Source organism: Puma concolor, chromosome A1 (assembly GCF_028749965.1).
Source record: "Puma concolor isolate L17-30 chromosome A1, mPumCon1.1.hap2, whole genome shotgun sequence".
Taxonomy (NCBI): Eukaryota; Metazoa; Chordata; class Mammalia; order Carnivora; family Felidae; genus Puma; species Puma concolor.
In genome coordinates, this window is record NC_141667.1 from 227,070,388 (window position 1) to 227,094,174 (window position 23,787).

At 41.3% G+C, this 23,787-nt stretch overlaps 2 protein-coding genes across 6 annotated transcripts in view; one reads left to right on the forward strand and one right to left on the reverse strand.

The window, feature by feature from the left end:
* Positions 1 to 4,343: 4,343 nt before the first annotated feature.
* CCNA1 (cyclin A1) lies at positions 4,344 to 14,529 on the reverse strand. Of its 5 annotated transcripts, none has more exons than XM_086713515.1 (9): positions 14,235 to 14,529; positions 12,816 to 13,004; positions 9,203 to 9,449; positions 8,892 to 9,016; positions 8,246 to 8,469; positions 6,967 to 7,171; positions 5,871 to 5,984; positions 4,897 to 5,030; positions 4,344 to 4,608 (listed from the first exon to the last, which is right to left on the reverse strand). In XM_086713515.1, the coding sequence occupies exons 2-9, from the start codon at positions 12,978 to 12,980 to the stop codon at positions 4,557 to 4,559; spliced, it is 1,266 nt and encodes a 421-aa protein (XP_086569641.1). In that variant the 5' UTR covers positions 12,981 to 13,004; positions 14,235 to 14,529; the 3' UTR covers positions 4,344 to 4,556. The 5 variants fall into 5 exon arrangements, with proteins under 5 accessions (XP_086569641.1, XP_025780077.1, XP_086569633.1 ...); XM_025924292.2 differs by lacking the exon at positions 14,235 to 14,529 and adding an exon at positions 13,838 to 14,059; XM_086713507.1 differs by lacking the exon at positions 14,235 to 14,529 and adding an exon at positions 13,502 to 13,602.
* The window catches only part of SPART (spartin), a 90,257-nt gene continuing 80,862 nt past the window's right edge, over positions 14,393 to 23,787 (forward strand). Inside the window, exon 1 of the mRNA XM_086713468.1 lies at positions 14,393 to 14,769. The gene's annotated coding sequence lies outside the window, so the exon portion shown is untranslated. The remainder of the gene's footprint in view (positions 14,770 to 23,787) is intronic.

Here is a 23,787-nt window from a genome sequence, read left to right on the forward strand (position 1 = left end):
CAAGTTGTCCGAAGACTGACATACCCAACACCACAGATTGGTATCTGGTTGTAGTTCTCTTTCATTGTTAATTAAACTGAGGAGAGAAACCCCTTGCCAGTAGGTTAAGCTTAGTCTGATAAGCGGAAGCCAGCCCCATTCCCTCCATCTGGCATCTGTTCCAGACATTTCACTCACTGCTTATCTCCGGTTCAGTGTGGGACTGGCATAGCAGAGCAGGGACCCTGATAGCACTTTCCTTTTATTTTTGAGTCTGTAACTGCAGCATCAGCTGCTTGGAGAAACAAGGGGGTACAGAAGATACGCACAGCTCCTGCAGCTGGTGGTTCCAGAATCCAGGCTTCCACTGTGGGATTTGAATGTGGTAACAAACATGTCCCGACCCACTTCCTCCATGAACTGATTCAGGGCTTTATCAGAGTGAGTTCAGCTGTGTTCTGTTTTATGTACTATATATGCACTGTCCATGCAGTTAAAAGGAATTCCAGAGGGTCTTGGGCATGTATATAACAACTGCAGATTCCCTGCTGAGATTGTGGCTTTTGGTATCCTCTTTCTCCCTTTGCCTACCAACCAGTGGGGGGAAAAGTTGGTTGTCTTTGAATGTGATAGTCCATGCACTGGGCATAAAAGATGGGAGGTTGGCATGGATGTTACATGGAGGATGCCTCTACAGGTAACTCTTGATGATGCAGGGAAAGAGCAATCGATGCGAAGATCAGCCATTGGGGAGGGTGGGAGGACATATAGGATGGAAAGTTAATAGGATTATGAATCAGTTGAGAATATATATGTATTTGTAGCGTGTGGCTGAAACTAAATAGTAACCAGCCAACATTCCACTGTGTTCACTGCAGTGTGTAAACAGCCACACCAGTCATCTGGTTGATCAAGTTTAAAGGAGCAAATAAATTGATGCAAATAATAATATCTTGATTGATGTAAGCAGGAAACCTAGTCAGTGAAGGAGAGGAGTGAAGGGGAGGAGACAACTAAGGAGAAGCAAACCTGTATAGCCTGGGTGAACACCTACCCCACAAGGTGACTAGGACCATGGGCCCAGTCACTCAACTACCTGCCCCAGTAAGCTTCATCCTCATGAGAGACATTCAATCCACAGATCCTGGTATGACTTGTTTTAACTTCTCTGTGTTACCTATGATCTCCTTCCCATAGCCCCTTTCCCCCATGCCTTTCCCCGTGTGCCTGTTCGCATCATTACACTAGTTAATTGAGCATTGGCCATTCAGTTTTTTAAGAATACCATCAAGTCCACAATCACTAATAAAAGTCATTTATTATTTCTAAGGGAAAGTCCTCCCTGAAGTAAAACTTTAACGGCAGACCATAGGTTTTGCATGCTGGGCCTTGCAGGAGGCTAAATGGGGTCACAGCCATGAGCCCCAAGGAGTATGTCCCATCCCCTCAATCTGGACACAGGAAACAGAAAGCCTGAGAGTACCTAGGCATGGGAACTCTCAGCCAAACAGTGTGGACTTCAATTTCAAGGTTTTAGTGCTACATCAGATCTAGAAGTTTTAACGCTCTTGTGGGGAAAGCTTACTGGAATGACAGAAACAACAGAGCAGCTTGGGTATATTCAATTTCTTTCTTTGGCTCTGGATAATGGGTGGGCAAATGTGGTTTCCATTATCCTTTCTCATGGCCCACTTCAACAAGGGCCCCTCAATTTGTGGGAAAGGCCTGAAGCCACAGGCCAAAGAGACCACAGAGACGGGTGTGATATTCCCACATCCACAGCCCTGTCCCAACCAATTGCCTTCACTGGCTGGCAAGTAGCGGGTGGTGTGGGGCAGGGCAAGGAAAAAGATGTGGGAAAATCAAGAGAACAGAAAAACCATGGTATATTCATTTAACCTTCCACAATAGTATATAAATAACTAGGATTCTCCAGATAGTCTCCAAATACAGAGAAGCCTAAAACACTTATCACTGAAGGATATGCAAGATAGTCAACAATCATTAAATTTTAAAAGGAAATGTTATTGTTTATGCACACATTCTTATGAAGTATAAAAACCCTGTGTGACCAACACCAAATTCAGGGAAGAAAAAAGAATGGGATGAAAGGAGGGCCACTGAATGAAGGCTGCTATTCTCTCTCCGGCTGGCTGGGAGGGCCACAGGCGACAGTTGTATTCTAGTTTTAAATAAAGTATTTCAGGGACACAAAAAAGTAATAAAACAAGCAAGTCAAAACTGAGAACCAGTTCTTTGCAATTGGCGGGTGTGTGTTGGGGGCTGGGAATGAGTGTGTGCAAATCGCTGGCAGCAAAGAACATAAGAATTATGGGTTCAGACCTCTATGTGCCTTAGTATCGTTTTGTGACCCAAAGTCAGGGTTAAATTTTGGACCCAGGTTAGCAATAAAATCCTCCTTTGCAAAATAATTCATAAGGAAGGACTATTTCTCAGGTCTCTTCTAGGTGAAGCAAAACATTCCAGAACAAGAATATCGCTAGCAAAAGAAAATGTTATTTTGTCAGGATTCCACATGGCCGCAGTTCGAGACAGGCAGATTTCACAGGGAGTTGGTTGGCCCGTGTAAACTGGCAGAGGATGAGAGGAAGCTTCCCTGGCCAGGTCCCTCAAATCTTTAAGGCCCGAAAGGGACAAACACAGCACTTCTACCACGAAAGTCTTAGCCTGAATTAGCCTCCCCCACTGCCTCCTCAGGAGAAGGCAATGTTATGGCTCACCTAATAGTGCATGTCTGTTACACTGCCAAGTCCACAGGGTAGTTGGAAGGTAAGCACATCTATGCAGTGAGCAGAAAGGTGCCCAGTCATACATAAGTCAGGACGTGACACGACAGGGGCGCCCCGGTGGCTCAGTCAGTTGAGTGTCTGACTTAGGCTCAGGTCACGATCTCACGGTTCATGAGTTCGAGCCCCGCGTGGGGCTCTGTGCTGACAGCTGAGACTGGAGCCTGCTTCCGATTCAGTGTCTCCCTCTGTCTCTGCTGCTCCCCTGCTTACACTCTCTCTCTCAAAAATAAATAAAGATTTAAAAAAACTTTTTTTTAAAGAAAAAGAATGTGACATTACAAGCTGCGGATTATAGAACATAAAAACAGAAAACTCGGTAGTGATATAGGTCCTGTATCCCCTTGGTGAAACTCATGGAAAATAATTCACAGACTACTTAGGGAAGTGTTGATTTCTTCAGTGGAACCAGAAATGGAGACACCTTGAGAATGTTTATCTGCAGAGGGAAAAAAAGGCAATGCTAAAACCTTTTTAGAGTTTGTGGGTACTTAAAACAAAAAAGTCTTCACAAAATTTGAAAATACGGCTGTATTTCTATACTAATAATTTCATCAGAGCTTGAAACTTAGTATTTGGAGTTAATTTCATCTACTACCATTTTACCAAAACTTACCTGGGTCTAATCTTCTCTATGTAAAGGGATCTAGAAAACACAAGTTTCCTGTCCTTCTTGCCTCCACAGAGCCATGGGGACTGAGCCCGGGGACAGGTCTAGAGACGGGGCACACAGCACAGAAAGCTCATGTGTGCCCACGGCCTCCTGGCTTGACATTTACAAAAGTTACATTCAGTCCCCAGTAAGTACCACCACCCTGCATCGGGTCAAGTGTACTCTTGATTTTCCTTCCAATCTTTAAAACAAAGTTGCAACAAATGGATGTTTTGGCAGTCTTCCTCACCTTGCATACTATGTGAGTGCTGCTGCAAGGGGCCATATAGGACTGTGTATGAACTGTAGGATAATTGGAGCTATGGCAGAGCTTAGCACGGACATCTCCCCAGGGACAACTATGAGGGGTCAGCTTCATTGTTCTGAAGTCCCACCCTGTGGTGAAATTTGCTTTTTCCATCTCTCTGAGCATCTTCTAAGGCTGAAATATATGCTTGATGGGTGACTAAATCAAAACTACACACTGACATAACCTACAAAATGAGTGTCACGTCCCTGGAGTAGAATTAAACGTAAATCACCCTTCAGAGGTACCTTGACCACACTCAGTCCTCAACTCACTGTCTTTACTCCATAGGGTCCAGGAGGGAAGCTGGAACAGATAGTGCCTGTTTATATCCCTGAGCTTGGGGTTCCTTCCTTTTCCCATTTATGGAGAGCTATGTGAAAAGTAAAGAGACAGGAAGGAAAAACCCTCGGGGTAGCCATTTACCAAACATGAAAATCTCTGAATTTCTCAGAACACTTAATCCTAATAGCAGGCCAGATTTATGAAACCAGCTTAGGAGAACCCTTGAAATAGAGAGGACATTTAGAATGCTCCCCACTAAAACTCCAGGCAAGTACATCAGCCATCCTAATTAGTAAATAAGTCTAACTCGTGATCATAAGGCAAGTTCTTTGTTTATTCTTTAAAAAATGTTAGATGACAGTACAAGCTACCAAAGTCTAAGAGAACCTAAATACAATTACATTTTTAAAAATATGTCATCTATATTGTAGCAACACTAGTTGATCCAACCTGCAGAAACCTATAAAAGTTAAGACGAATTCTGTTGATCTGGAGATTAAGTTCTGAAAGTGCTTCAGTAGGAAACTTATTGCAGAGGGAGAACTGCGGGTGGTTCCACGAGAGACACATGCATGTACCTGAAATGAGACCCAAAGGATTTCAGTGTTGTAAAATCTTGGGCCACAGAAAACTTTCAACAGTAATTGAACAGAAGTAGTTTCAACAGAAAGGAAGAAAGCTGTCCGACTGTATGTACTACAAGCTGACAAATTATACATCTGGACCTCTCTCAACTGATTTCCCCTGATTTAACATGCAAGCCTAGTACTAGAGATCCGACTTGTTCTATTTTTAATTCTGACATTCCTATAACCTATTAAAGCTTTAAATCAGTAAGCCCAGATAAGAAAATCTCAGAAACTTACTTTGAAGCCTTATACTTCTCCCTAATTGCTTGCTGAGGTCGATGGGGTATATCGAGGCATGCTTTATGTAGCTCACTCAGGCAAGGCACAATTTCATTTAATGAATAGCCTGTAAATGCAGCCAGGGTTTCTGGCTAATCAAGACAAAAGAAAAAACTGCATCATATAACTTCATAAGATTATCAGAAAGCTGAAGATAAAACTGTGAAATAAAGGAAATTGATCACTTAGGAAGTATCCACATTCATCTCAAAAGAAACCATAATCCTCCTTCAGTGACTTTAGAAAAAAAATATTAGGAAGAACAGTCAGAGTTCTCAATTTGCTCATATTATATTATTTATAATGCTCGGTTTGGGACAAGTTACTTTGACCTATTCCCTCATGAGCAGGATTTTTACTGGTCCCTAAAGAGCCTCTACTTACCAGACACCATATTTACATAGAATATGAAAGATTCTTAGTGAAAAGCAGGATAGTAAATAAGTATTCTAGAAAGTAAAAGTAGACATGCCACTTCTTTCAGCACAAAAGGAAGCCTTCAGAAGCAAATCAAGGGATCCATTTTCAATCTTGCCTCTTCTTGGACCGACAGGCAATACTAACTGCCCTGTTTCCTTGAAAACTTGCTGCAACCTTCTGACCATCCTAAGTGGATCCAGGTTGTTTTACACAGAGGGGAAAATTCAACAACTTTTGCTCACCTTGTATGAGGGGGGCATTGGGGTTTCCAGGCCTGCTTCTTTTCAATAAGCATGCCAACACCATCTCCTTGACTTCCTGCAATCTCTACTCCAAGTCACTGAGTCAAAGTCATAAAGGCTGACCTGTAAGACTCAGTGGCATATTGGAATCTGCTGGCAAGACAACCAGTTCCTTATTAAACCAACTCTCCCTCACTCTAAGCCTTGGGAGTTACTGAACAGATTTTTACATAGGCCTTGAATCTCATCTAGAAAGAAGTAGAATCTTACCCAGAAGTGCCTGTTCACAGTATAGTTTGCCAGGCAATATGCTGCTGCAGCTATCAATGAAGGAAGATATTTCAAGAATGGGTCAGCTTCAAGTAGACTCAGTTCTGCTACATACTAAGCACAAGAGAGAAAATCCCAGTGGAATTAGAAATGTGACTAAGGTTACACGTAAACCTAGAAATGTCAAGGGAAAAAAATTGTCTTATCTCTGTTCATCCTGTATCTAATGATGAGCAGACAAAAACAGATGCTCAAAATTATTCACTTTATTAATTATTCAAGTTAATAATTGCTATGTCTGTCCATAACCGGAATAACATTTATGTTGTAGTAAATGTCAGTATACAAGTATTTGGTCCACTTGCACATTATATATGATAGATTAACTTATCTTATACTAGTACTACAGACTTATGCTAGTCAGGTAAAGTAGCACTGATCTGGCCACTAGTGTGGAAGAGTCTTTGGCCGATGGCAAAAACACAACCATATTGAAGCTATTAATTTGTCAGGCAAATGCATTCAGTTCAGAGGCTAGAACAGTACATCTGAGAACTTGTTAGATTAGAAGAAACATACTGTGAAACTTACACGTACCCATATTACTTTTTGCATAGCATATACATACCGGATATACTAGCTCATAGTATCGTGGTTAGAAAGCAAGTTTTCTAAATCAATACTTCAGTGCCTTCAACTCAAGTACTATAACCTCAGGTGACCAAATAATGTTTCATCACTTAATATGTCAGGATAAGATTAGAGCCAAATAAAAACCGTATTTACTTTGTTCCCATTCTGTAAACCTAAGAAGAGGTATTGCTCGCGTGTGGTCTGTATCCGACAAGGGAACAGCTTCCAAACTTGAATTTCTTTAAGAGTTGGGTGATTAGACAATCCATGCCTACCAAACGTGATCAACCATAATGTCTTGGAACCACAAATCATGGTCCTAAGATTAGCTCTCTTGAATCCTAAAGAGTTTTTCTGTGCCCAAGACAAAGAACTAAAAAAGAAGGAAGAACTGAAGGATGATCAGGAAAGACTACTTTTTACTCTCCTTGGCTCCCAAGTTCCTGGAAGTCACGTGGCCTACCTTGGCCAAATTTTCAGTCCTGACGCACACTCCTTGTCTCCTTAAGTACTGGAGGAGAAACTGGTTAGTGGTTGGCACGGTCAGATCAAAAGTCAGGACTTTCAGGAGCAGGTGTTCCATCCTTAACAGTTGTCGTTTTGTGTAAGTGTCATCAGTTATATAGACAAACTCGTCTACTTCAGGTGGATATATTTCTTCATATTTCCTGTGAAAGGTAGAGAGTTTTTGGAAGTAAAGCTTGGAACCTGCATTCTCACCACCACGCCTCTTGTGTGGCCCTCGCAGACTTCTTTACTTTTTATCCAGATACCCACTTAAGTATCACTAAATGGTACTGGCCTGGAAAATATTAGGGCTTGGTGCCAGAACCAGAACATGAGTATTAATGTTGTACTTATCGCTAGGAACAGTAACAGAAACAATTTCTAACTGAGGATTTTAGGTTTTGGCCTCTGATAGGCTGAAAGATTCCGAATGACAGACACACAGATAAATTCGTCTTAATTCTAGAGACCTCACTCACTCATCTTGTGGGAAAGAATGTCATATTGAACACAATAGTTGAAGAAAAATTCCTTAGAACTTAGGTCTTTAAAAAGATCATGTTCAGAATTCCCTAATGAATTAGCAAGTGAGGCTATGTATCCAAGAATAAAATAATGATATAATTTCATTATTACCAACTTTTGTTTTTGTTTCTGCTTTCTGTAGGGGAATTTTGGCAAGTTTCTAGGCATATTAACTAGAATATCTGAGACAAAAAGATAGAAGAAACTACCATCCACCACAGGTCACTTAATTAAAGGCAGCTCAGCCACAAGCCAGCTCTTTTTTGCACACAATGAGCTATTATTATGAATGACTGATAGTAACAGGAACAAGCTGAAATTGTAACCAAATAAACTGTGCTATTACCATTTGCTAGATCCTGAAGATGGCTTTTCTATAACCAAAATCTTTTATATAACCAAAATATTTTTGTATTAGAATGCAGTCCAAAGACCACCCTGCAAAAGTTAAATTGGATCTTGAATCTGAGCTGATGGCTGCCTCAGTCATGATACTGACCTTGTTGCTATAAATCTTAAATACCCGATTTGAAGAGTGAAAGTGTGTTAAGATTCAGTTTGTCAGTAAATACTGCAAAAAATGATGATACTTTATCAAGGAGGTATGAGTAAGCTTTAGTTATAAAGCACTGCATTTCCTCAATAAAAGGGAAACAGAATCAAGCGTTTTGACAGGCTGCAGTCTTACATTAAGCTGAAAGAACACTTACGAAGCCAGAAGAATAGCTGCCGTTCCCACGAGCTGCAATTTCCCTCTCAGAACAGACATGCACGAAAGAAACCTGTCCAGGAAGTTGACGGCCAGGTAGAGAGTCTCTGCTCGAAGCTTATACTCTTCGCCGACCTCAACCAGCCAGTCCACCAGAATTGTTCGCATGCCTTCTGTGATGTCTGGTTGCTTCCTCATGTAGTGTGCTTTGGGCCTGTGTCTTATCTGTGTGGAAAAAGAATTTTGACACTTAAATCGTTGCCCTATCATAAAGATCACTCAGTTGCTATTTCAAAAAAGAATCTCGTGAGCAAAGGTTAAGAAGACACTGATCAAGAGCCAAAGAAATCTTTACTATGGAAAAAAGTATGTAATCCAATTAGATAACAAATAACTTAAAGGAGGGGTGGAAATAGCAATATGGCTTATTACTAAGAGTGAAATACTTAATGTACAACCCCTCTGAATCATGGAGAAATAGTCCAGGTAATTGCTACTCGCCTCACAACTGTTATTTTTCATAGATCTTCCTATGTTTAGATGTCATAAGAATGCTCTTCACTAATGGTTATGGCCAAGAGTTTATAACTATCTTATTATTAAATGTTTTGGGTGCTGGAAATTGAAATAGAATTTGGAAAACTCACTTCAGCTTCTCTAAGGTACTGATGAATTTCTTCAGCATATTCAGTCACATTTATCACATCTGTACCAAAATCTGATGCATCTTCAGACTGGGAATGGAGAGATGAATCTACCAGCATAGGGGAAACTGTGGGGGTTCAACATTATCAGGTAAGACATTGAATTTAAAAATTCATTCCAACCACTAACCCTCCACAGGCAGTTGTGAAAATAAGTCATTACCTCATGGATTTCTCCTGCTAGTTACATGCTATTGAATGCTGTAGGCAATTATGAACACGGGGTACCATCGGCCTTAGGTGAGTCAGATTACCTGTGCTAAAATCCAGCAGGAAGTGAAGGTCTGACTGGAGTGTGCTGGTATCTACCTCATACACATCCTCAAATGCCATCCCCTGTCTCCCTGTGCAGCTGTCTCTGTCCCCCTGCTCAGGCTCATCCATGTAGATATCAAATCCTTGCTTGGCTGGCACCTGGCCCCCGCAGTCAGCGAGCACTTTCTTTCCAGCTGGAGGGAAGACATTTTCTGATCCAGAGAAACACCTGATTGTTGTAATCCCCTAGAAGAGAATTAAGTTTTTTGTCAGAGGTCACCCCAAAGATTGTATAGGTGATGTAAGCCTGTGTGACTCAAACCAGGAGGCTGGGAAGATGAAAGGAGGCTTAAATTGAAATATCTAGGTCTGCAATTTAATTTCAGAAAATGAAGCTTCGAAAGTATGACTTCTCCCTTATCTTTGTCTACATCTGACATTTGGGAAAAGAGCTACCTGTAATTTGTCATCTTCCTCACGTATTTATCAAAGGGGATTCAAGATTATAGAAAAAAGGGAAAGCATAGCTTTCCTCCAAAATGAAATAGGTATTACAAGGGGAGAAGGGGATTGTTAATTGCCTTTCATACTTGTAGCCTTATGGGATTTCGTAAGTACCAGCAACGCTCTCACACACAGTCACTGAGTTCCTGTAGTCTTCCTCCTTAAATAGCTTTTAGTCAGTAAGCTCCTCTAAAGTTCCCATTTTATACCCTGTTATTTAGAAACATGATCATTTTAGAAACTCATACTACTAACTTCTCTTACAAAGCCATAGAATCTTTTGTATGACATAATGTAATGTAATTACCTCGGGGAAATCTATCTCTCAATCCCTTTTCTTTATCCCTGTAGTATTGCAGTGTACAAACCCTCCATGAACAAGCACGTTACCGTGAGTCATGCAGGAAGGCCTGAATGCAGCTGAACCAGGGTAGGTGGGCAAGGTTTATGAATCTGAGTTATATTTATGAAAATGTTAGGTCTAGCTACTGTATTAACATTTTATTGTTTATAATTAATCTTGGTGTTTCCTTTAGAGGCTACTTTCAAGTTAGTATGTGTTTTCCATAACTTTCCCTTATATCTAGCAAATTAAATATCTGGCTTATTTCTAGTAAGAAAAAAAAAAAACTCCTTAAGATAGTACTAGAAAAGAAATAATGGAATATATAAAGGACCAAAATCATAAGTTACTAGAACCATGATTCCACGTTACTAGCAAGTTTGACTTTTGCTCAAAGATATATGTATGTGGGATGAGACATATATTCATTAAATAAATATTTACTGATCATCTACTATGTACCAGACACTATTCTAGGTGCCCAGAATTTAGCAGTGAACAAAATGTTCAAGAAGGTTTGCCCTCATGGAGTTCATATTCTAGCTCAGAGGGTAGGGAAAGATAAGACAAGATCTATTACACTGGATAGTGTTAAGTGCTTTGGAGGAGAAGAACACAGCGAAAAGAGAGTCCTTGCCATTTTAAACAGTGTGATCATGGAAGGTCCTAATGAAGAGGACAGAGCTGAGCAAAGATATGAATGAGGTAAGGGAGTAAGTCACACAAATAGAGGGGGGAAGTGCATTCTGAGCAGAGGGAACAGCATGGGTAAATGCCTGGATGTTCAAGTATGTCTTAGAGACACAGCAAAGAGCAGACAAAGAGCAAAGAGCAGCAAAGGGCAGGGTGAGAAAGAGAGTAGTGTAGGTCACAAAGTCAGAAAGAAAAGAGAAGCCAGATCAGGTAGGCCTTACCACTGACCATTTAAGACTGTCTGCTACTCAGAGGTGGGAAGCCACTGGAGAAGCCACTGGGCAGAGGAGTGGTATCATCTGATTTGTTTTAAATTTTTTTTTTTTCAACGTTTTTTATTTATTTTTTTTGGGACAGAGAGAGACACAGCATGAACGGGGGAGGGGCAGAGAGAGAGGGAGACACAGAATCGGAAACAGGCTCCAGGCTCCGAGCCATCAGCCCAGAGCCCGACGCGGGGCTCGAACTCCCGGACCGCGAGATCGTGACCTGGCTGAAGTCGGACGCTTAACCGACTGCGCCACCCAGGCGCCCCCCATCTGATTTGTTTTAATACAATCACCCTGGCTGTGTATATGTACAGAGAACAAGTAAGATGAGTAAGATGACCAGTTATGAAAGTTGCAAATTCTCAGTGAGACACAAGAGGGATCTGAACCAGTGTTAACAGCAGTAAAGATTAAGAGGTAAAGAGATTCCAGACATTTTAAAAAGGAGCCAATATTATTTTCCCAGAAAATCTGATGTGAGGTGGGAGAAAAAGAGTCAAAGAAGACAAAGGTTTTGGGGCTGAATAATAGGAAGGATGGATATTCCATTTACTGAGATGAGGAAGACTTTTGGAACAGTTATTTGGGGCTAGGGTTAGTGTTTGGTTTTGCACAAATTTGAGATGTCTATTACATGGTCCAAGAGAAGATGTCAAGTAGGCTACTAAATACGTGAGCCTGTAATATAGCTAAGAGGTCCAGACCAGAGATAAAAGTATACGTCATCAACAGATAGATGGTACTTAATACTAACAGGCTTGAGAGATTGCTTAGGGAGTACATTGCAGATTCAGATCAAATACCAAGCCCTGAGTATTCTTTTAGAGATTGGATAAAGAAGAAACAGGATATTGGGGCTGAACAGCCAATGACCTACGTAGACAACAAGGAGAGAGTGGTGTTCCCCAGGCGGAGTGAGAAGAAATTACCTCAAGAAATAAAGAAAAATCAACTATGTCAAATGTTGCCAGATCAGTCAAGTAAGGACAGGACTAAGAACTGAGTCAAAAGAGAACAAGTGAACTTGATATCCTAATCCTCCTCCTGTTGGAGTTTATAGTCTAGCAGGATAGACAAACTCAAGAATTATTGCTATAAAATGGGTAGTCACTACAAAGAGCTGTGAAGTTGAAAGGTTAAGATGGAAAAAAATTACAGTATATTTGTATGCTTGAGTTTAACCGAGTAGACAAGACTGAGGAGAGAAAGAGGAGTTGCTGGAATGACATCCTAGAAGAGGCAAGAGGGCATAAGGTATACTGCACATGTTGGGGGAGTGGGGGGGAGTTCACCTTGCATGAGATCAGGGACACATAAGTCATACAGTAGGATGCAGATGGCAGGGCACACTTTTTGAAGTAATTTCGCCTAGCCTTATCCCATCCGGACTCTAACACCATCTCCAATGAACACAGCAAAGATTTTTCAGGATTGCCTCAGGCACAACCTATGTCAGTCTGAACACCACTCTGATCTGGAGGAACCCCAGTTCCATAATTTATTTTGGTGCATCAATATTTCCTCTTAGCCCAGTGCTTAAATGGCTTTACGTATACTTAAAAGATTCAAACAGTTCCTAGAGCTATTTCCTTGATATTAGAAAAATAATAAAATAATTCACTATTTCTGGTTGGAAAGGGGACCAAAGTGATCTTTAACAAAATCAATGTCCCTATTGTCCAGATTCCAGGGCTGGAATACTCATGGGTATTTGTTGGTAAAACTGCAAGAAAAACCCACCTCCCACCATGATGTAATAGCCCTTCTCAACAACCAGCTTCCACAGCAGTTCTCAGTCATTACCTGGCCACAGGACCTCCTGTACTGTCCATTCTCAGTTAGCACCCCTAGCACTGTTCTTTGTGGGGGATCCTGGCCAAGCTGGGCTCTGGTTACCATCTGACAGCCATCAGGACCTCGAGACAGTGGAACTAGGGCTACTCCGCTTTTGGAGCCGCTGCAATGCATACCCTCGGTCTCCACAGGGTGCAGCTAGAGAAGGAGAAACAGACAAGCCAACGGTTAGTAACCTATTCCACCTTGGGCTCCAAAGCATGCAGTGAATATCTAGGAGGGAGAGCACTAAGATACATGATTTTCCCTACAATTATTAGGGCTGAAAAGAAAAGCGTGAGCCACGATGGAAGTGATCAAAGCTGCTGTGAACCAAAACAGTGATTTGAATCTCTCAAGGCTTTCTTCCAAGACCTGGTGTGACGGCTGGAAGGAGATTAATCCTGACAAACCTCCGAGCCAGGATACTAAACGCCACGTTAATCGGGAGTCTGAAACCACAAGCTCGAATCTTCGAGTCTTTCCCGACTGCTATGCTTATCTTATCCCGCACCACCCCCCACCTCCCTGCAAACAAAAGACCCAGGATACATCACTGCGGGAAAGTACGTCCCCTTCCCAAATGACAAGCAGGGTTCTCCTCCGCGGCCCTCCTTCCACCAGATAGAAGGCCCCAAAACCTGCTTGGAACCCACAGAGGGCCTTGCTCTTCTCAGCTCTATATCTTTATATAAATCTCGAACAATTAGCAAGTGCACACGAGGATTGGGAATGAGGGGCCGCCAGAGGGGGCGGGGCGGGGGCGGGGCGGGGGCGGGAGGGACAGAGGTGTTAATAGATTCCAGCGGGGGCGCTGGCCTCCCAGCGGCGGCGGCCGGGGCGCTCAGCGCTAATTACTTTCAACCCCCCCTCCCCCGCGTCTGTTGAATCGGCCAATCAGCGGCGCTCCCGGGCCCCGCGGGGGCCGCTTCCATGCCAACCGCAGCGGGCGTGCGCGCTGTGGGGCCGCATCGCCATGACGACCTCCTCACCTGACACTCTTCGGGCGGACGCGCCGCGACCCCTGGGCGTTCAGAGCCTGGCGGGGCCAACGGGCGGTGGTCCCCAGCTGCCCCAGCACCGCCCTGCCCGGGCGTGCTAGGGCAGGCGGTCGCGGTCTGCACACGCGCCCCTTCGGGCCAGCGCCCCCGGCCTGGGAGGGAGGAAGGCGGCCCACGCCGCGATGGCCAGGGCTTTGGAAGGGACTGTTTCCGTGAACCCATTCTTCCAACAGCCGCTAACTCCTCCCGCTAACGTCTTTTCCCCGGCCCGCTCCTGAGAACCTTGTCTCGGGAGAGCGACGCGGGGCCCTCGGGGCTGCGCAGGCTGCGGCGCCCTGACCGCGCCCGCCCGAGGGCGCGGCTCGCTCCCAGTCCCTGGCTCACACACCTACGCTTCCTCCCAGAGAGAGGCCGGGAAGCAGCGGGCTGGCCCCAGGTTTCAGCCGGGGCCTCCAGTCCATGGTGGCGGCTTGCCTTCGGTCATTTTGGATCCTTGTGCACCAGAGGCCGCACCTGGCCGGCTCGGTTCCGGTGCATGAGACCCGGCAGGGCGAGAGATTGGGGTTTTAGGTTCGCAAGTGGTGTTCGCAGTCCCCTTTAGAGGTGTTCCCAGTCGGGTTCCGGCAGGCACTGCGTGAAGCGGGTCTAGGAACAGCGAGCTAGCGGCCCAGGAAGAGGAAGGAACACAGGTGGCAGCACTGGGGCCTGGGACGTTGAGAGAGCCTCGGAAGTGGGGGCTAGGCAGGTGGCCTGGGCACGTGGGAAGAGAAATCCCTGAACTGGAAGCCCATGGCCAGGTAGTGAGAAAGCAGAGGACCTTACATGGGGAGAAGGGGGCCTGGCCACGCAGGAAGGGAGGAGAGGGTCCTTGAACCGGGGGAGCTCTGGCACCCAGCAGAGGTGACTGGCGACTGGCAAAACAGGTAAAATAACCTTAAACTTTATTATTATTTTATAAAAATGCGTGTACACTCAAACACATATTGCATAGTGTTACTGCTTTCGTCTTGTTTTGTTTTTATTTTAAACACGCGTCCCAAATTTCTAAAGCAGACCCCCAAAGGCCATTTAAATGACCACTTTACGAAATGGTTAATTACGGCTTCCTCCTTATTTTGAATGGAAATGATGGTTAATCTTACCAAAAAAAAAAAAAAAAATCTTTTAAGTGGTTTTCATTAGCGAGCTGGGTATGTATTATTTTAATAGGAAAATTGAAGTATTCTACCGAAAGTGCCTACGAAAGCATTTTATCCAGTCAGCTGTGGAGGAAGTTGGAAAGCATCTTGGAAATCAGTGCAAAAGGAGCACGGAAACTGCCCTTACTTAGTATGAAACTAGTTTTAATCACGTTTATCACCCACTCTCCATTGGGAGGCAGCAATCCCCTCGAACCCTGGAATTCCTGTGTCTTTGAAAATGAAGGCAAAGCAGGATCCCTGGTAACCTCTTGATTGTGGCAATGGACGAGTCAGATGCAAGCAGAGACCAAATGGTCCACTTTGCAAGGTACCTCTACCTGGTGGAGGAAAAGAGCCTTTCTGCCCTGTTGGGGACACTGTCGTGACTTCTGGGGACACTGAAGGCCTCATAGGATGAATTCTGTCTGGGAGGGAGTAGTTGGTAGCAAGTCTTGCCTAGAAGGATGGTTGCTTTGGTAGATTCAAGAGTTCCCTGCACTCATGTGACCTGACCTTAGGTATGCCCCTTCTGGTTTCTTAGACAGAATTGACCGAAAAACCTCACTCCTTGCCTTTCTTCCTAAACAAAGGAGCCAGTGCAGTGTTTGTTCTGGCAGCCTGTGGTTTTGATCCTCTCTTCTGATTGGAGCTTGAGCAGGGAAAGGGTAGTGCTAGGCTCTTTCAGAGGCAGCTCTTTGAAGTTGGGTATACCCGTGACCTTAATCTAGTCAGGACAAGAAGACAGGCTACTAAGGTGTCTAGTGTCTCTTAGCTGTCCTGGGTCTGAAAACTGCCGTTAGATAAAGAAAATAACTTGTAACAAGGTGGAATCCTCGAATTATTTTCATAATCCTTTCCCCCTACCTTTTCTCATGTGAGTAGCTGCAGCCTAATTCTGCCTTAATACATATGAAATATTATTATCATTACATCTTACCATCCTCTCTTTCCACTTTGATAAACTTGGCAAAGGGAAGTGACACGTGGCTTATGATTTTATTGTGCTGGCTTAGAATTACATATTAAATCACGGTAGTCTTCTGGTCAGATCTTGAATTGGGGAATAATTTAGATGAACTGATATTTATATATATTTTTTATGTGTAGGCATATAAATCCAAACATTTGTATAACTTGTGCAATATTATGGCTTTCTTGACCTAAATCTTCAGTAAGTATTTGAACAAGTAATGATTTATGGCATAAAAAACAAACAGCTGATAAATAAGAGCACAATTTTCATTAAAAATTTAAACAAACAACTTGGCCTTGTAATTTAGACAAACAGGAGCAGAGAGAATAGAACAGACTTTCTCACAAATTATATGGTTTTTGTGAGCTGCGTAGTTACAATTTTGCTGTTATAGCAAAATCAGAATTAGAATTCAAAGTTAAGTCAATTTTAAATGCATGTTTTACATGAACTATATATTTGTTAATATATTGAGAAGTGAACCGTACATTTAACTGTAAATACATCTTTAATGTCTAAAAGACTTGGGGAAACTTACATACTGATACCACACTTTTCTTAGCTTAAAAATTAGCTGGTCAGCATTTCTGCCTGGTATTCAGTACTCAGCTAGTTTTGACATAGGATTAATTTCCATAATAAGGATGACAGCTGAATTCTTCACTAGGAATTTTGGAAACCCAACAGTCCTTTTAAAATCAATTCCTCTCCCCTCCAAATTACAATCTTTTCTGTTTGTCAGCAATTACCTTGCATTCCAGAAGCTGTTATTACTTCTATTACATTTGCTCATGGTAGCTAGTAATTAACCTCCTGTTCAAACATTTCAGTTTTCATTAATTTGTATGAAATCAAGTTGATTTTCTGCATAGGGCTGAAAAATATATGAAAAAGTAGAAGAGCCTTTTTTTTTTTTTTTTAAGGACAGATGTCCTTTCAGAGACATATGTTGCCTATTCATAGACCCACCTTTGCCATGATAGATTTAATTTCACAATATGGCTATAATAGTGAGGTGAGGGACAGATGTTGGGGCTGGTGGGCAATTTGTGACCTTTTAGCCCACATCATTCCGGGGAAGATGACCAAAGGGTCAAGGAAGCCCAGTTTGAGAAGTAGTCCAAAATGTATAACCTTAGAAAGCAGGCATCCTTGGATGGTGCAGAGTGGAGCCCTTCATACATAACAGGTGAGGTGAATTTTCCTTAAAATTTGTGAAGTTGCTTTCTCTGAAGGAAAATAGTTTGGATACACCAGACTAGCCAAAGTCTACTATTCATTCACTCCTTTTACAAATATTTTTTGAGCATCCATTTTATACCAGGCAGTAACTGGGTATGGAACAGCAATTAAAAATGATACCTGCCCTCAAAGAGCTTTTTGTTCCAGGCAGAGAGATGGTAAACAGGTAGTTATGGTGAAGCATAATTAGTGTTTATTTCACCGTGGGGGACATAGATATATAAACAGGGAGCGTTTGGAGCTTAGAGAAAAGGAATAAAACATGCTGTAGAGATTTGGAAGCAGCATCCAGATCTGACAATAAAGATGATTAAAGTAAAAAAAAAAAAAAAAAAAAAAATGGCAGGGCAGATGGTATAGTCTACATATATCCTAGAAAGGGGGAGCCCAAAGAACAAGAATTTTCAGCTGTGTTTATCCAGTACCTTCCAAAGGAGAGCAATAAACTGTGATGTCCAAAAATAGCCCATAAGTATGTCTCTACTGGCTCTGGGACAGACTCCACAGTAACTATCTCATGAAGAAATCAACCTCCCAAGAACTTGGGTAAGAGGAAGAAGGTTCTAGTGACTTTAGTTACCAAGACCCAGTCCCTAATAATGTGCTCAACTAGAGGTACACAATTAAAATCCGGGGCGCCTGGGTGGCGCAGTCGTTAAGCGTCCGACTTCAGCCAGGTCACGATCTCGCGGTCCGTGAGTTCGAGCCCCGCGTGGGGCTCTGGGCTGATGGCTCGGAGCCTGAAGCCTGTTTCCGATTCTGTGTCTCCCTCTCTCTCTGCCCCTCCCCTGTTCATGCTCTGTCTCTCTCTGTCCCAAAATAAATAAAAAAAAAAAAAAAAGTTGAAAAAAAATTAAAAAAAAAAAAAAATCAGATACCTCTGACTGCAGAGTTGAGTTCTCAGGGAGTAGCCTCTCCAAAATTCTACACCAAGGGAAAAATAAGTTTCAATGGGATGATGGAGCCATTGTAGTTTAAATAATTTTTTAAAGTTTTGAGTTGCCAGATCTTTGCTGAAAATCTCTTATTAGAGGAAGTCAAGAACTTGGATTTTACACAATCTTTCATAGGTCTAAAATTCATTTCACAACTCAAGTTAATATGAAGTCATTGCATCCTTAAAATTAACTGTCATTTACTGGTTATATCCTTTCCATTAATAATCCTATTTGTACCAGTTTTTCTTTGCAAATCAATTATTGCACCATCAATTTTGTGACACAGTAGATTCCGTAAAATAGTTTTCCTGTGTTTCACATTTGTCTCTAATTATCTCAGTCCCTAATTTGAAAGTGTTATAGAATTTCCATGTCAGCTGCCTGTGTCTTATTGTCTAAATACTGTATCTGAGGACAGGCTCATTCTGTGTTAACGTCAGCAGCCATTAATATTATCTGCCTATTAATATTTTTGTTCATTCAATCCTATTGTCAGTAAATCACAGAATATTTGTAAAATTTGTTTTGCACTGCCTCAGTCCTTTTATTGCTCATCTATGGTAGTATCAACCGTAGTCACAGCAAATGACATTAGCTCCCTTTCTAAACTTAGATTCTTAGCAGCGCACCTGGGTGGCTCAGTTGGTTGAGCTTCCAGCTCTTGGTTTCAGATCATGAACCTTACAGTTCATGAGTTCAAGCCCTGCATTGGGCTCTGTGCTGACCCTGTGGAGCCTGCTTGGAATTCTCTCTCTCCCTCTATCTCTCTGTCCCTCCCCTGCTCATGTATGCAGGTGTGTGTGCACTCTCTCTCTCAAAATAAGTAAAAACTTAAAAAAATTACAAACTTAGATTGTTAGAAAAACAAAATTTTCCATGCTAAAGACAAAAAAGAAAAAATCCAAACTTTGCCGTAGAACTATTATACCATTTTGATTACAATCAGAACTATTTAGCCTAAAGAATTTATATAGTCCTCACTTGTGAAAATTCTATCTGGATAGAAGAAATCTCAAATTCATATAACTTTTCCTATAGCAACAATGAGTCATAAAGTTGTCTGCATGTATGTATATGTGTTCTGTTTTAGGCATTTGATATATTTTCTGACTAAATGAGGCAGCTTAGTTATTTGTTCATATTGCCAAAATTGTTTTATTATCATTGATGAACCTTTTCTCTAGTCAGCAGTCAAAACCACTGTATCCATCTGAAGTGCATTGTGTTCTGTATATGAAGAGCCTTAGCTAAACAAACCCTAGGATTATAAAAGGCCCTTGTCACTGCTGTCCTTCCATCTATCTGACCCTTATGTTGCAGAGTAACATCACCTAGACATGTAACCTCCCATCTCTGATTCCTCTTTCCCCCTGGAGTTCCCTTGCTTTCTTCCTCTTTTGGGTGGTGGCCCCAAGCCACTGAAGGTTTCGTAGTTGGAGAGACTTTCCCATCCACCCCTCTCCCTTCCACATGCAAACCTCTCAAATGGAGCTCATTGTGTGCTATTGCCACCGTGTGGTCATATCTTTTCCCTTGATGAATTCCTAAATCCCTGAGCCTACAGATAATGTAAGTGTACAAGAGGAGAAACACATTCATTGCTTTAAATTGCTTTCACAAGGCTGTATGGGTTTTTTTTTCTCTTAATTTTAGTAAATTCAGAATTTGGCACTCGTTGAAAAATATTCTTAGACCTGGCAAGCTAGAAGAATACTTGGAGGTCATGTCATTAAACCCTGACCTATATAGGTGAGGACACTTGGGTTCAGACTTCTCTTTTCTCAATAAAAAAAGAAGTCATTATTAAAGAGAGAAATTATCATGGCACGTTACAGGATCATACCAACAGTACTGTCCAATAAAACTCTGCAATGATAGAAATGTTCTGTATCTGCACTGTCCAGTATAGTGATCAGTGGCCAGATGTAGCTATTGAGCATTTGATATGCCAATGCAACTGAAGAACTGCATTTTTAATTTAATTTACATAGTCACATGTAGCTATTGGTCAAGGCAGGATAAAATATTTAGTGGTTGGGAACAGTCATAGTGCATTAATAGACATCATGGACAGTTTCATTCTACAGTATGCAAATGTGAGTGTTTTTCTTGACTAACTTCCTCCTAAGTTATTCTTATACTTCTTCTATAAATTATCCTTACATTTCATAATTTGGGGTAAAGTGCACCGATAATTAATGATATGAAAGCATGTATTCATTGTAGGTTCTTTGAGAGACATTGAGTTCGTGCAGTTCATAAAGAAGACCCATTTATAAATGAACAAGGAGAGTTTATCCAGAAATTACATGTTCCTTGTCAAAATGAAATGCTTATGCTTTTCCCTGGTCAGACAATTGTCTAGAGATAGAACCAGAACAAACTGAAAGATCAAGTTGGATTCTGTTAATCTGGTGAACTAATCAAATATTCACCATTTAATTTTATAGATGTAAGTATACTTAGGTTTGCTGGATGCTGGCCTTGTATAACAGTTAATATAAATTGAAGCTTAAGCTTCATTTTTGTTACTTAAGTTGTATGTTGAATTTTGTGAGCAAATCCATACTCTCCTTCCCTAATTTAAGAATTCACCTTTCTGGGGCACTTGGGTGGCTCATTTGGTTAAGTGGCCAACTCTTGATTTCCACTCAGGTCACGGTCTCACCATTTGTGAGCTGGAGCTCCACTTCAGGCTCCGCACTGACAGTGCAGAGCCTGCTTCAGATTCTCTCTATCCCTCTCTCTCTGCCCATCTCTGGCTTGTACTTTCTCTCTCTCTCTCTCAAAATAAATAAATAAACTTAAAAACAAAATTCACCTGTCAGACTGATCCCAGTGTTTGTGAAATCTTCATCCCTCCACCAATACTTCATCAGCACCCAAGACCTGTCCTCATTGGGATCTATATTTTTGTTTGTTTCTTCCTGACTGAGGAGACACTTAGAATGCACTTCTGCTTTCCAGAACATATGTAGTTGATGTATGCAGCATTGTGTTCACAGTTCTGCTTCTTGAGGTTACTGTAAACAAATAATTTTTATTATGAGTTTCCTTGATTGAAGGGTTGCTTTTTGATAGATTCCATAGTGATTCCCCTCATATATTAACTTACTTGATAAAGCAAGAACACTATAGTGATTAAGAATTCTAGAGATGTGCTAGGGATACATTAGGAACATTGTTAACGTGATAAGTTTTTCGGGTAGAACTTTTCTGGCAGAAATCTTTATAATTACAATGAATGTAGAAGATATATAGCTACAGTTATGAGTTTCTTTGGATTTCAAATCCAAGAGAATTCATTTAGAACAAATTATAAATTTTTACTGAAGATGGCAGGAACAGTTGCTAAAAAGAAGAGAAACAGAGAGTTTGTAATTCAGGCTACAGGGAGAGAAAGGAAGCTGGTAAGCTAAAGAGATCAGTCTAACAGTGTGCTGCTGTGCCAATTATTTGGGGAGATAATCCAGAAACTTATTTACCCAATTAATGAAAACAAGTTCAGATAAACAGTGATGAAGTCATGTGTACTTTATAAATGGGATTTGAAAATGAGAGAATACTGTGAACAATTTCTGAGGTGATGAAAATAATACTTTCTTTGTTTCTGTTTGCTGGCTTTGAATCCACAGGTAGTATGTTATCCCACTAGAGTTGAACCATTTTTTTTAATTTTTTTTTTTAACGTTTATTTTATTTTTGAGACAGAGAGAGACAGAGTATGAATGGGGAGGGTCAGAGAGAGGGAGACACAAAATCTGAAGCAGGCTCCAGGCTCCGAGCTGTCAGCACAGAGCCCAATGTGGGGCTCGAACTCACGGACCATGAGATCATGACTTCAGCCGAAGTCGGACGCTTAACGACCGAGCCACCCAGGCGCCCCAGATGAACCATTTTTAAGTTGTCTTTGTTTTGTAAAAAGCTAGCTTCTGATCCTTTTACTAAATGAATACAGAAAAAAATAGTTTTGTTGGTAAGTCAAGAGGAATAGCCAATATGAAAACTTGTCAAATCCTGATTAAGATCTCTATTGATTTCAAGCAAAGATCAAGGCAATAGGGAGAAACACTCCATGATAATTGAAAACCATAGAGAGAAATAAAGGAGGGAAGCTTCTGAAGCTAGGAGGAACAGAGCCAGGTGTGTTCTCCAAATATACGCAACACACAGAGTGCAATGCTCTGCCTTCCTGCTAATGTTAATAAACTTTAATCTGTTCAGGATTAACCAACCATCTGTCAGTTCAACAACAGCAATGCTTTCTGTGCAATGAGTAAAATGGAAATTCCAACACATAAGAGTGAATTAATAATCTGTAGTAATGTATTCTAAGAGTATTTCAGGATAGAACTGATTTAAGCATATTTGTTTAAATTTTAAGTCATTAATCAAAAAGACTTAATCATTTTTTTTCCTATAAACTATATAGGGCCTATTCATTTTTCACTTTGAAATTACACTTTTGGGAAGAGAACCTGAGTTATATACAATCAAAATTGCATACCACTTCTTTTCCTGAACATTGTTATGTTCCTTTGGGGGGAAAATGTATACTGCATGTTATCTTTGGGAAAAATCTTGTAATTTAAGAGTTGAAGTCCATTATTTCTGTATATATATTAAATATATATATTAAATAGGAATTATTTTGCTGGGGGGCACCTCATTGACTCAGTCAGTTAAACATCTGCTTTTGATGTTGACTCAGGTCATGATCTCATGGTTAGTGAGTTCGAGCCCCTTACTGGGCTCCATACTGACAGTGTGGAGCCTATTGGTATTCTCTCTCTTTCCCTCTCTCTCTGCCCCTCCCACACATGTGCACACCCTCTCTCTCCCTCTCTCTCAAAATAAATAAACTGTTAAGGAATTATTTTGCTGATACTACTGGTTTTCAGAAATAAAATAGGCATAAATCCCCCCCAAAATTCTGATTTCCATGGTGCCTATAAATTAGCCTCAAATCTGGCTTCTACTACTGTCTTTGATTTGTTTAATCTGTATGTAGAACTTTTTAAAGCTTAGATGAATCTATTCTTATACCTTGCCATGATAAGTTTAGTCGCAATTTATAAATTGATTATTTTGTTGTAGTTGTTAGGAACAAAATAATAAATAGTACCAAACACTTTGGTTTACATTTTTATATCTGATTTTTAAAAATTAACCTGATATTTATTTTTGTTGGGCATCTGTATAAGTAGTTTTTAGAACTTATTTATTTATTTAAAGTAGTCTCTGTACCCAATGTGGGGCTTGAACTCACAAACCTAAGATCAACATGCTATACTGACTGAGCCAGCAAGGCACCCCTTTAGGACACATTTAGAATAAAAGTCAAATAATGATTGCTATTTTCTCTCTAACAACCTGTCAGACCTTTCCTATGGTTCAACTATAAGTAAGCAGAGTTTGGATTCATGGAGAGGCTCTTTGCTGAGAATCAGAACTACATAAAGCTATACAGTTTTATTGTCCTTTCCTTTTTGTGTATTCATTCTGTGGCTTTTCAGCAAACATTTATCAGGCACCTAATATGTGCCAGGAATGATCTTAGGTATTGCAAATGTGACAGTACCCAAGAAAGACATAGATTCCTGTTCT